The sequence below is a fragment of the Phoenix dactylifera genome, chromosome 14, assembly GCF_051530095.1.
Source record: "Phoenix dactylifera cultivar Ajwa chromosome 14, Ajwa_hap1_PhDact_Kaust_v1.1, whole genome shotgun sequence".
In the NCBI taxonomy this organism is placed as follows: domain Eukaryota; kingdom Viridiplantae; phylum Streptophyta; class Magnoliopsida; order Arecales; family Arecaceae; genus Phoenix; species Phoenix dactylifera.
The window spans coordinates 27,863,407-27,877,179 of NC_143203.1; the positions used below are offsets into that span (position 1 = coordinate 27,863,407).

Consider the following 13,773-nt stretch of genomic DNA (forward strand, 5'->3'; position numbering starts at 1 on the left):
GTGATATTAGAACCAAGCCTAGTGATTCACAACTCTATCAATCATCTAGGTCCTTCACTAAAAATACCAGGATCTAGTAGGGTTGAGTAGAACTTAAGTCAAGCATGGACCCCTTCTCTCCAAGGAGTAAACGGAGCCAATTTTATATTGAATGTGGGGAAGATGTAATCTTGTTCCAATTGACCTAGATAGGTGGTGCATGAGTTTAAAGCTTGGACCGCAAGTCTAAATGCAATAAAGTCTGTTTAAAATTTTTTGGCCTCCAATTTAAGGCATGATTTCCTTCGCAAATTTCTGCGCTCCCGGGTTTGGTGAACGCAGTCAAGAAGAGATTGACACGTCAGTGTTCTGCATAGGTCCCATGCCCTGATCTGTCTCTAAAGGGTACATATTGGGGTGCTGATGGGTCAGGTTGTCCCAGTTAAGTCTCTCGGATGCCATTCTTATGATGGACGATGGTGTGCTCGTCCTTTACAATCCGTGAATAAATAAATGGCTTGGTTTGCAAAATAATTCGAGAGTGCGAACCACCAACATTGCGGTCCACAGGACACTTGTAATTAGGTAAGACCCCGTCCACTAGAGACATCCCATTAGGGCCTCTACACTTTGTAGAGGACTGGGCCAGGTGGAAGTCCATCTGCCCACCCCAAACTGGGCCCGCGTTATGGTTAGGGCATCTTAGTTGAAAACTCTTTTGATCGGACCGTCCATTTTGCAATTGAACCAGATGGTTGCCCGCATGTCATGTTTCGGGAGAAGCATGATGCCAGGCTAAATCAGTCGGCCGGGAATCCGGGATCGATCATATCTAGTCACATCGAGTTCAAGTACAGCTTTCGACTCAAATGCAACATTTATTCACCTAGGTTGAGACAACATCCAGAAGTGAAGAGTTCTAACTGGATTTACGCCAGAATTTTAAACTAGATCATACCGGATTTCATTTCCTCAGTTTCTGCAAGCTTGATTTACCTGCACTTTTTTTTTTTTTTGCTGAAACGGATGTATCAAACATAGTGGATATGAATACATCTAAAGAAATCAAAGGATAGCAAGTCCCAGAATGCACCGAACAACCTTCTCTTCCCCAGCTACAGGATCTTTCAGAATGATTAGCCATATAAGATGCTACCCGATATGCTGCCCGTTGGCCTCGCAATATACATACTTAGTCTGCATAACCATCCACCTCTCACTATTGCCCAAATATCCGTAAGAAATAGGTGGTAACACCTTTGCCATACATAGCGGGTACCTACGCACTTTTGTCATCAGATTGTCAGGAAGATCAAAGGCACAACACCTTGCATGCATGCAGATAGCACAAGCACCGGATTACACAGCATAAGTTAACCTCGAAACACGACACAAGGATACCACACCTAGTTTATTTAATACAGGACTGCATTATTTCTCCCCCAGAGGAGCCTCTCCCTCACTCCTTGCTCACCATCACGATCTTCTCCCCACTCGGAACCGAGTCACCGGCAGTCGCCGCCACTGCCACCACCGCGGACTTCTCCGCGGTCCAAATCGACGGGCCATAGACGTCAAGATCAGCATCCGGTGAAAGCACAAGGACATATTCCCCATACTGTGGTTGCACACCGCTGCTCCACAGCGTCTCTCCTCCCATGTACTTGATACTGAACTCTCCGGTGGCCCCCAGAGTCACGAAGCAATCACGCAGATTGTTGCTCGTGTTTGTGTACCACAGAACCCTCTTGGTGCTGGTGTCGGACAAAGTCAAGTTGCAGTTGTCCTCCAAGGCCAACTTGTAGACGCTGTTCACGATGGTGGTTCCGATGGGCGCGACGTCGCCCGTCCACAGCACGGAGTCGTTCACGGCAGGCCAACCGTATCCATCGCTCCTCAGTTCGGCAGATTGGGAGGGGATCGACCATATCACCGGGCCATAAACACGAAGGCCCCCATCGTATTCGAGAACGAGAACGTAGCTCCCATCGACCGAGGTGCTGCCGCTAGTCCAAATAGGGGAGCTAACTGGAATAAATAGAGGGTAACCATGGATGATTAGCTCACCATTGGACTCCAGGGTGAGGAAGCAGTTGCTTCCCTTGCCGTAGGTGCCGCTGGCCCAGATGGGCTCGTTGCCATCGTAGACCACTAGATTGCAGTCCTTCTGCATGACCAGAGAGTATTGCCTGTAGGTGAGGCTCTCGCCGGAAAGGAGTTTGCCGCCCGACTCGGAGTAGAGGACGTTGCCCGCCATGCCGGGCCAGGCAAGGAGAGCGAACATGGTGTAAAAGGTGAGCAAGGTTAGCGAGAGTTGGGTCGCCATTGGATGAGGGCCCTTTGTTCTGGTTACAACTTCTGTGTATGGAGGCGGACTCTATTTGATAGCAGAGAAATCAAAATAAAAAAGGATGCGGAATTTTTTTTTTATTTGAAGGTAGGTGAGGTAATACCACCCGGCTTTTGTTGACGATGAGTAAGATGCGGAAACTAATTAATAGCCGTTCCGTGCACAGCAGCACAGCACAGGACACATTAATTTTAGTCCTTGTATAAATGCAGTTAAGTAAACTTGCGCTGCATGATAAGCACGAGTTAAACTAATTATGATTCTACCTAACTCTGATTCTTTATAAAAGCTGGGCGGCTTTTTTTAGACTCCCTTTCAATCAAAAAAAAATAAAAAATAAAACGTGTTCCTCGAAGGTCTTACTTGACATGATGAACCGGTGACCAAAAATCAGAATAAAAAAAAAGATGTGGATTTTTCTTTTTTGATGGTACGTACAACCATTCGATTTTTTTATTGGAGATAGTGAAATGCGGAAAAACTTAATTAATCTTAGTCGGTTGGATTAATTTTAGTCAGTTGGCTAGACATGTGTTGCGTGATTAGCTCAACTGGTTACTGTCATTAGTCTCATTCCACGTGATTAGATTTTGCCATGCCCTTTGGGACACGGGACTGGCCAAAAATTTATATAAGAATGCCCGTTGAGGTCGAGGCCCTGATGCTAACCATACGTAACACTGTGAATTGTCTGGATTCGTTACATTTGAAAAATTGTAATGATTTTTTAGTTTATATCTAAAACTAGGTTTGTCTAATTTCTTCTATCCGTAATTTTGCAAGTTGAATAGAAATCGTGACTTATTTAGAATGGCAACTTTCCGTTTTGATAAAAAGTTACGGATCATTTTGAAAAAAAAAAAAAGTTAATGCTACGTCTCTCTCTCCCTGTCTCAATTTATGACCGCTGTCAACAGCCTTCTACCTTCTAGACTATAAAATACAAAGAAATGTTGTTATTTGAGTCCAAACTCTTATCCTTTTGCCGTGTGAAGGATGGAGAAGAGGAAGCTAACGATAAAATGTAATCTAATTTACCAATTCCTTAGCCTTTTAGTTAGTCCAATTGCATTCTGTGCAGCAAAGCCAATATCTAATTAGATTAGAGCTCAATATTTGCTCTTGGGATCCATGCTTGAGCTATTATATTCCTTGAAACGTGCTCAAGCTGAGTCCAATGTGCACGCCCATTGTAAATCCACTTGACAATAAAGTCTATGACTCTTGGTTTGGGAACCAAGCTAGTCCTTTAGTAAAAGCCTAGAACACCGAGTAACAAATCAACAGACCGATTCTCTCGTCTTCACTGCTCGCTTTAACATTTGCATGTAAAAATATAAATGTACTACGCTGCAACGAACTTTGAAACGTTATGAAGTGACAGTACGCTTTCATTTTAAATATAGCTAATAAATATCTTGAGCAATATTAACGTTCCGTCTTTATTGCAATCAACCACTTGGTGGAAGCAACGTTTAACAACTTGCCGGTTTCATGAAACACGAACGTGCCCGCACGCATGCCTCTCACATTTTGGAGGTCACATTCAACCCATCAAATCTTACCAGAAACGTTTTGAAGACGTAACTTTCTCCACCAAGTGCTAAAAGTGATGGCATAATAATGTTTCAGAAGGCCAGATGGATCAGGCTTGAGCAAATCCATGGTGTCCTAATAATGGTAGCCTGTCACATTAGAAGGCCAGGTGCAATCTCTAGGTAGCATGTCACCATCGCAAGGCAATGTTCCTTATCCTGACGCTTAAAATAAGAGCTTTCAAATCTGCGTCCATGCCATTGATGCCCGCGCCAAGAGGGCAGGGATCACACCGACAAGAGGTGCAGCTGAGGGTAATAATTATAGCACAATTTTGTATATATCCAGCTCCACATCTGCACAAATTTGGATAAGTATGTTTCTGTCGAATAGCGCTCTTCTACAAACATGGAAACGTAGGACCACTAGAAATGAGAGATGACAAAGAAAATTTTCAGTTTACTGATTTAAATTTAAATTATTGAAATATACTATTTCCGATGAACCAAACCCGTTGTCGGATTTGAAGACTAGAAAAAGTGGGGCCGGGCTCCGTTCATCCATGTTTTTTTTTTTGGATGGGAGAGGGATTTGATCTTGTTCCACCTACTCGAGTTCAAATAAAGAACAGAAAATTCAACTCAATCAGTCTCTCATATTTTTTTTTGGGGTGCAATCAAGCTTAGTTAAATCAAATAGTTAGAGACTCGAGTTTAACTCGATTCATAATATTCGAGCTTAAAACTCGACTCGAGATCGATATCTACACAACTTCCGATCTGTATGTTTCTGCTGAGTAGTGCTCTTCTACAAATATGGAAACATAGAACCACTAGAAATATTCAGTACACGCTTTTCCACTTGATTGTCCAATATAACATGTGCCATAGATCAAGAAAACCAAATTAAAGTTGAGGTCACATTATAGAGTTGCTAAATATCATTGTTCTTTTCTTTTTCAAGATTAGGAGGGTCTAAATATCATTCGATTCTAGAGAACGGATTCCAAATGAACTCAAATCCTCACCCCCTTATCCAAATGATAAGGGTGATACCATGTTAGCAAATACTTGGTGACTAAATTCTGTTATCACTCATCGTAGTTAGTAGGAACCGCTACCTAATCATGTGCCTTAACAAATGAAAGCACATCAAAAACTTGGACAGTAAGAATTTCTAAACCCAAACTCTGAAGTACCACCTGGATGACTCTTCTCATACAATCATCTTTGCTTTGCTAGAAGCTGTCATTCTAAATTACATATTTACTCTGTGTTTAGTTGGGGTCATGAGAGAGAGAACGGATGAAAAGAAAGGATTGCCCATGTATCTTGGGTCATGAGAGGAAGGATGGATGGAGCATGTAAAAGATTCTATGTTGACAAAATTGTTCCTTTTTTTCTGGATAAAATCTCAACATTTTTTCGCTCTTTATTATCAAAAGATAGTTTAGTAAAAATATTATATAAATATCATCCATCCTCTCTTTCATTTTATTTATACAAAATAAAGGACAGAAACATTCCCATCTGTCTTTTCATGTTCACCCAAACATTTGGAGGATAGATGAAAGATCAATCCATCCTCTCTCTGATCCATCCTTCCTTCCCTAGCCAAGAAGAAAACTACACTTTAGTCCTATTGATGCTCCCTCAATGGAAAAACATGAGAAAAGTACAATTCATTAACTGGATGTGCATTCAGCAAATTTACAACATAAACTGAACGGCCACAAACCTGACACATCCCGAACTCTAGTATACTCTCAACCATAAGCCGGACATGTTGGGACTTGGCAAGCAGAACGCAAGCCCAAAATATTAGAAGTTCGAGATATCTGCAAGAAAAATATGGCATCGCATCTTGTCATTGGTCACTGGGAAATAATTCATGCTCCATCATGAATCTCAGCAGTTCGAAATACATCATATTCCATTCACCTAAAGTAGACTGCGCCAGTACCAACATAGGTATAGTGGGATAACGGGTTGATTCTTTCGTTGCAGCTTGGCAGCATGTTAATCCATCATTGTCCTTGGATGAACTTAGAAGGTTGATATCTGATCTTAGCGTTTGTTTCCATATGAGATTATGAAAAACTTTCAAGAAAGAATTTTTCCATATGACCAAAAGTTGCTGGAACTTCCAAAGCTACAATGGTATGGAAGATCGCGGCCGGTAGTTGATGAAATAAGAGAAAATCAAAGCACAAGTTTACAACCATGCATGCATGCCATCCTAATTAAGGTTGAAACACAACGACCAGTACTTAGTAGTAAAAAATAAAGAGCAGCTCAAGGCATAACCCAGTGCGCAGTCTGGAGCAAACTAAGCCAGAGATAACAGTTATTCATTCTAATAAAGGTAGTCTCACAGCCCACCAGCCTCTCAAAGTAAAGCCCATACATCTACCAGAATGGCTTGGTCGTCCACAGCTGAGGGCCATAGATAACAAGCTTTGCGTCATACCGAAGCACAAGGATGTAGAGATTCGAAGTAGATGTTACATTGGACCTCCAGAGAATGTCCCTGCGGTTATGCTTGACGAACAACTCCCCGTTGGCGTCGAGGGTGGTGAAGCAGTCGTGCAAGGGACTGTAAGTGTTGGTCTGCCATTTGATCTCCTCGGTGTTGGTGTCGAGCAGCACGAGGTTGCAGTCATCACGCAAGACCAGCTTGTAATTCTTGTATTCAAGTATCTTTCCTATGGGCAACACGGTGTAGGAATAGTAGACGTAGTCCGTGGTGATGTTGGAAGGCTCTGGATCGCTCAGTTCTCCTGCGTTAGAGCTCGACCATATGGCCGGGCCATAGATGCCTAGGCCTCCATTCCATTGCAAGAGGAAGGCATAACTCCCCAGGACGGACGTTACGTTGCTTCGCCACACGGGGTAGTGTATGTTGTGCTGAAGGATGGCTTCGCCGTGAGAGTCTATGGTGAGGTAGCAGTTGTCACCCAGGCCGCTGGTGTTGGTGGCCCAGGTTTTCTCTCCATGGAAGTAGAGGACCAGGTTGCAGTCGGGCTGCATGACCAGCGAGGCCGGGCCATACGGGATTCCTTGGGGAGTCAAGTCATAGTGGAACATTTGGCCAGGCAGGAGAGCGGTGGGGGGATCGGAGTAGATGACGAAGTCGGTGGCCGAGCCCGGCCGACCGAGGAGGCCAAAGGTGAGCAGAAGGATGAGCAGAGGAACCGAGGCTGGAAAGGCCATTGGTGCTTGTCTCGGCGAGAGTGGGATGGGTTGGTTGGGTACTCTATATTTAAAACCTAGATAGCGAAACGTACCGGGAAAAAAGAAAAAAATTGTGGAGATTGGAGGGGTTTGTTGGTCAACATAAAGGTAGTGCACGTTCAACACATGTGCCAAGTTCCCCATCAGGAACGCAAGTGACCTTCGCACGGGCTAAATTTCATATTATATAAGTTGGACGCCTTTGCTGAAAACCTTGGATATACTTCCGCACTGCTGGCTATCTTCACCATACCTAATCCCGTCGCGAGGGTGGCCATACCTTCTTTATCGCCATCCTCACCCACCGCATCCTTGAGATCAAGTTTGGGCCTACCGTGGGCCAACGCATTTTTATGACCAATCAAGTTTGGGATGCAAAGTGTTGTCTGCGAGCAACAGACCTTATTGCATCTTATTTTCTCATTTCTGGCTTGATAGAAAAAAGTATTGGACATCTCGACCCCGGGCCAAACTTACCTCCTTGACCTCGGAACAAGCCGACCTAAGACGACTCCATCCTCGTCCGAGCAACTAATCAGCCGAGGAGAACAATCAGCGCCTGGCGACATATTCAGGCTCTCGGAGGACATGCTCTGAGAAAGAACAACAACCTCAACTTCTCCTTGGAGCCTCCTTCTCTAGGCGGACCATGGAGGCACATGAGAAAATCTGTAGCAACCATTTCGGGGCAGATCTCTAGCCTACAAGGTCCTACAGCAAGGATACTACTGGTCGACCATGCAAAAGGATACAACCAACCTCATCAACAAGTACGACTAATGTCAACGATACACAAGCATCCAACAATAACCAGTTATGTCGTTGATGCCGATCAGCGCCCTTTAGTCGTTTGCACAATAGGGTGTTAACATCCTCGGACCCTTTCTACTAGCTACATAACAAAGCAAGTTCCTCTTCGTAATGGTTAACTATTTTACTCTGTGGGCAGAAATCGAGCCGGTGCCCCAAATTGATAATGCAAAAGCTCGAGACTTTATCTGAAAGGCCATAATTTGCAAGTTTGAGCTCCCTCAGGCGAGACATACCTTCTTGACCTCAGAACAGGACGTCCTCAAACGACTCCGGCCCCGTCCTAGCAGCCGATCAACCGAGGAGAACAATCAGCATGTAATGACAAGGACTGACAATCACAACGACCTACAACTTTGGCAGTCCATGGTCGTGGTAACGCTATGACCTGTGCCCTACCAATGCTATACGCCTCCCACGTGGACTGGCTCTCACATCGCGGCCATACTACTGGTCGTTATATGACCATCATTGCACGCCGTGTCATATTAGGTAACGACAAAATTGGCTTCCCTATATAAAGGAGCAACGCAGAGGACCTCAGGTATGCAATCACAAGCAATATACGCATACTATGCATGAAATATTACTCACAAAGCCACCCTCTGCTGAAACCCTCTTCCTTCCCTATTGTTGTCTCATTGTTCTGACTTAGGCATCGGAGAGTCTTCCACCAAAAACTCTTCGGCAAGCAGACTCTTTTGCATGTCACCTCTAGAGGAGCCCAACACTCAACGCGTCAACCAGCATACTTAGCTCGCCTCCAACCAACCTCAAGATCAACCGAGCTACTCTCCCTTCTCGATCCGAATTCAACGACAACATTACTGAGCAGCCAAATTCTAATGGTCCTTTTTATTTAATTATTTGCGATGTTTTCTAAGATGCATGAAATCCACCTATAGTTAAAAGTTATCTCCAAAGTTTTTAGGCCCATATATACCAAATAATTAACGTGAAAGGAAAGATTGCTTATGTAATTATATTAAAATCTAATGAGTTGAGTTATTGGATCAAGCTAGGTTCCAATATATATCAAGGCCTCCTGTGATAAACTTTTCTATCATCTCCCCAACATCTGTAACCTACTTACCTGCATTTCTGGGGAGTTCGGGCATTCCTTAATTAGAGACCAAGACCAAATTATTTATCTTCTTTCACGCGTCCACATGGGAAAAAAAAAAGGGATACAATTTTCAAAACAAATTTGTCCACGCCATGCTTGGTCCCCTGGGGACATGCATGATATCCTTGTTTGCGTGCTCGAGCTTCGAGCACTTGGAGTTGAACCTGAATTGCACATGGCAGTGTAAATTAGTGAGAGAGGCCCACGGCACTACGTGAGCTTTGGGAATCTCATTCTAGCGAGCAGATTCCATTTATTGGCATTAGATTTCGTGTAATAAACAGTTCATTGCAGCAAGGCAGCAGGGTAGTGGTGTAAACATCAAGAGTGGGGCTCTTAATGTTTTTATTCACCCGATGTCAATAGGAAGCTTGATTAAATCTCGCCACAATTTATTTTCTCACATTGTTCCTACAATTTAAATTACCAAGGCACTACTCCTCGATTTTAGCACTGTTTTGAAGTTCTGCAGTGGTTCAGCCTAAGGTCTTGGTTGGTGTGGAACGAAGATTTTCATGAGATTGATAATCTGAACTAAATTGTCAGAAAAAGATTGTTCTGACTAAAATTGTCAGAAAAAAATGTTCTTACATCTTCAACATACGGGATTTCTATGATCTACAGATATTATGTTTGGTTGGAAGCAATTGGACTTGGAAAGGAACACGAAAATAAGTGACTTCTATTTCCATTTTGATTCAAGAATGAAATTGGAATACTCCAACTCTTTGAAATCCGATCTCTAATTTTCTCTAGCATTTAAATATAATTCCGATTTTGGTCACAAACCAAATGCATTAAGGGACATAGCTATTCGAATTTCAGTTTCAATTCAGATTCTGATTCCGACTCCAGTATGATTGATTTATCTTGATTCCGATTCTGATTTCCTTTTTGTATATAATAATCATCAGTTTTATAATTACCATCTTCCAACCTTTTGCACGCGCTAATGTATGCTTGATAACCTAAATATAATAATAAATTAACAAAGAATTTCCAGCACACAAATCACAATAGATAAGGGGAAAAAAAGATATAATATTAATTTCTTTAAATATGCAGAAAGAGAAAGGTGAGCAGCACATAACTTATTGCTTCTGAGTAAATACTGAAGCATGGTACTTCTCAATTTATCCCAACTGAAAGAATTTCACGTATTTCATAATGTAAGTGTGAACAAGAAGAGATATAGCCCTGTTACAAGAGGAGCCTGCATTTATTTAAGCAGAAGAGATCTAATCCATGGATAAATCTAATAAGCCATCTATAGACAGGAGGGGGCAGGGGTGGGGGTAACCCGAACCTTTATCAGTATAATGGAAGCTTTGAGTATATTACTGTAAGAACCAATTATGGAACATCAAAAATTGAAATCCACAATTTGGATGGCTGATCATTGGCTTTACATCAATAGAAACTGGATTGTCGGATCCTATTTGTAATAATCTAACCACCATGCACATGTATAACACAACAGTACTGCATGATATATATTTTATGTTTCAAGAATAAAGCATCTAGTTCTATTATCTGTGCGATTAAATGCTCGCATAATTATGTAACATTCAATAACCATGTCCCAAGTAGTTGGTAACAAAGATCACTGCTTCCACTTGGTGTAGATCACTAGCAATCATCTTGTTGTTTCACTAACAGACACCACACCAACTATAGTAGGTTATTATAAAGGCATTAAACCGAGAAAACTAGGTCGAGATTTGCATTAGCTAAGGCATCCTCTGGATTCCAAATAAGCATTTCAACTCAGCACTAGATGCCCCCATTATTTACAAAAGCATCTAAGAATTTCGAAGAAACTTTTCAATCATCTCCCACCTCTTATGCCTTTTCTTCCCCAGTTAAGAAGGCTAGGAAAGGTTCTCAATTTTTTATGTACTAAGTTGTTTGGTTAATCTTTCCTAGGTGGACGCCAAGACATCATACCAGCCGATCATGACTCGACCCTCTGAGATGAGGAACCAATCGATCTTCCTTTTACAATGTTTGCGGCCACAACCAAGCAAAGCCTCATACATTACCTGCATCCGATTCAGTTCACTTCAATAAGCAGGCCTATCAGCTTTCACCCTTGTGGCACCAAGAAGCTATGAATAACCTAGGAATCAAATATACATGTGCAAACTAAGGCAATCCACCAAAATATTCATTTCTCCCCCTTGTTTAGTGTTGTGACGAAACAATGTTGGTTTGTAGCGCCTGTTTCCTTGGATGTGAGGAGACTTACATGGAAGAATCAAAGATTTAGGAGGATTTTCCTTTTCCCTCCTCAGTCCTCAGTTCAATCACATTGCCAAAAAATGGCCTTGAGTTTGAAAATATTACAAGGTCACCGGTGCCTCAAGTTATCAAAGGTAAAACAAACAACTGTGGACTATCCTAAATGTACCAAAGCAAATATCATATTCTTTGGGGATTTGAATTAAACCATTTTGTAAGTGTCCATTGGACCTTACTTATAGTGATTTACACTTTAGTTCTAGTTCAAAGTAAAAGATTTCTTGTATTATGTTCATCTATTGATTAAACTAAATTTAAAAAGCTGAACCTTTTGAAGGTGTTACTAGACTCAGGAGGAAAAGCCAAATCAGAATTCACTCGTATGACAGCTTTCTCACGCCACAATCACAGAATATGCAACCTAGGAATGATGCCTTCAATAATTCTTTTTTTTTTTTTTGAAGCATGAAAAAGATGGTTTTTGATGTTTCCTCGAAATTTCTAACTGGTGAAAGAGCATATGCCATTACTCCAACCGTTAAGCGGCACAAGATCTTACATGCCCATTAGAGACGACAGAAGGAAACCGGATGACAGGAAAATCCAAGAAAAAAGCAATCGACATCGCTATATATTCAAGATCAAACCTTTCTAAATTTCAACTAATCGTTCTTCCTGAAAACCCAAAATCACTGGTGAGTTCTCAAACAAGGAATAAATCAACTCAAGGTCTACAGATCCAATAGCAAAGTGATGTGGTTAATTTGAGAAGCAAAGAAAACTGAGAGGAGGAAAGGACGAAAGGAGGAGGAGAAGTCAAGAGATAGGGAGTTCTCGACAAAAGAGCCTTTCTTTATTGAATTCAACTGCCTATATTAATAGCCTTACATCCAACAGAAATCAAGCATGTTACAACTAATGCCAAAAGACTATAAGTTACAGCTAAAAAATAGAACTGGTGCTGAAGAATAGGAACTGCTTCTGGAACTGGAGCATGATATGGTCTTCTCCAGCATATTTGATGCAGATGATGATAGCCAAGCACCCCACGTTCCAAGTGCCAACCGAGAGTCAAAGAAAATGGAGCACGTAACACGAAGCAGGTTCAAGAAAAAGAAGGAAAAAAAAAATGGGGGAAAGCAGAGAGAGAACTGACCGCAGATCTTGACGGGAGCTTCGAGTTCCAAGAGATTGGGCTGGCTAAGGAAAATGTCCCGGGAGACCATGCAAAGCTGTCGAATCTCCGACTCCGAGAGCTGGACCTGCCGCCCGGGCCTCACCTCCACTAGCCTCTTTACGATGCCATCGAGCAACGCCGGATCCATCCTTTGCCCTTGTGAGTTCACCAATCGATCCGGATCTCGATCCACCCTGGAATAACAAGGAATCTCGAAACTACTCATTTATTGCCTCTCCGATTTCGATCGTCTTCTGCCGTCGGGTGGTGACGAGGAGAGAAGAAAAATCAGCAAGTCCTTTCATTGGGTCGCAAAAAAAAAAAAAAAAAAAAAAACCGAAAAAAGAACTTGCGGAAACATATTATCTGAACTTATTCATCCTATATAAATATTCGAATTCTATTCAGTGGATAACTGATATGAAATTAAATATATACCCACACAAACCTTCTATACTTTTTCATTTTTTTTTATTTTGTACACGTATGGAAAATCTATCCGGTGCATATTCTTACAGATTGCATGATTGACTTCGAGATCCCTTTTTGAACTTTTAGCTGTGTAAAACTCTATCATCATGTCTATGTAGTAAAATAATAGATGGAGAGAAGGAAGAACTTATCAGTTGAGGCGTGATTTCACTGTCCTTAAGAATAGATCTCGGTGACGCGCCCGGTTAAACGTTTCCGGATCGGATTCATTTTCATAAATTAAATATATACCCACACAAACCTTCTATACTTTTTCATTTTTTTTTATTTTGTACACGTATGGAAAATCTATCCGGTGCATATTCTTACAGATTGCATGATTGACTTCGAGATCCCTTTTTGAACTTTTAGCTGTGTAAAACTCTATCATCATGTCTATGTAGTAAAATAATAGATGGAGAGAAGGAAGAACTTATCAGTTGAGGCGTGATTTCACTGTCCTTAAGAATAGATCTCGGTGACGCGCCCGGTTAAACGTTTCCGGATCGGATTCGCCAATTTTGGCTTGGACCTCCATTGGGCTCATGCGCGCGTGGGCTACTTTCTTTCTTTGCTTCACCAAGTTAAAAGGTTGAATACTATATAAAGATCTTTTGAGTTTTGTTCCTTTCCAATGTGGGACTAAAAGAAAGTACACTAGACAAAAAGACAAAAGACAAAGAAGGGCAGACTCGGAATTTTGAAATATTCCAACAGTCTATGCTGGGAACATCAAATAGGTTTTAATACCCTTCTAGTGATAAAACTACTTCAAGCATCTAGGAAATATTTTTCATAAATATTGTCCAACATCATGCACATTTTTGCTAGTTGGGATTTTGTGAGACTA

The 13,773-nt window shown here is 41.8% G+C and overlaps 2 protein-coding genes and 1 long non-coding RNA gene across 3 annotated transcripts; all 3 read right to left on the minus strand.

Moving 5' to 3' along the window:
• Positions 1-1,279: 1,279 nt before the first annotated feature.
• LOC103713140 (mannose-specific lectin 3-like) lies at positions 1,280-2,575 on the minus strand. Its single transcript, XM_008799963.2, has one exon. It carries the CDS (start codon positions 2,303-2,305, stop codon positions 1,439-1,441), a length of 867 nt encoding a protein of 288 aa, XP_008798185.2. The 5' UTR covers positions 2,306-2,575; the 3' UTR covers positions 1,280-1,438.
• A 2,756-nt stretch (positions 2,576-5,331) lies between these two features.
• On the minus strand, positions 5,332-5,726 carry LOC148700148 (uncharacterized). The gene is made up of 2 exons (XR_015973078.1): positions 5,603-5,726; positions 5,332-5,474 (listed from the first exon to the last, which is right to left on the minus strand). It is a non-coding gene; the product is annotated as an uncharacterized LOC148700148 (long non-coding RNA).
• Positions 5,727-6,107: 381 nt separating this feature from the next.
• On the minus strand, positions 6,108-7,250 carry LOC103713139 (mannose-specific lectin 3-like). The gene has a single exon (XM_008799961.2). The coding sequence runs from the start codon at positions 7,240-7,242 to the stop codon at positions 6,274-6,276; it is 969 nt and encodes a 322-aa protein (XP_008798183.2). The 5' UTR covers positions 7,243-7,250; the 3' UTR covers positions 6,108-6,273.
• Positions 7,251-13,773: the final 6,523 nt, after the last annotated feature.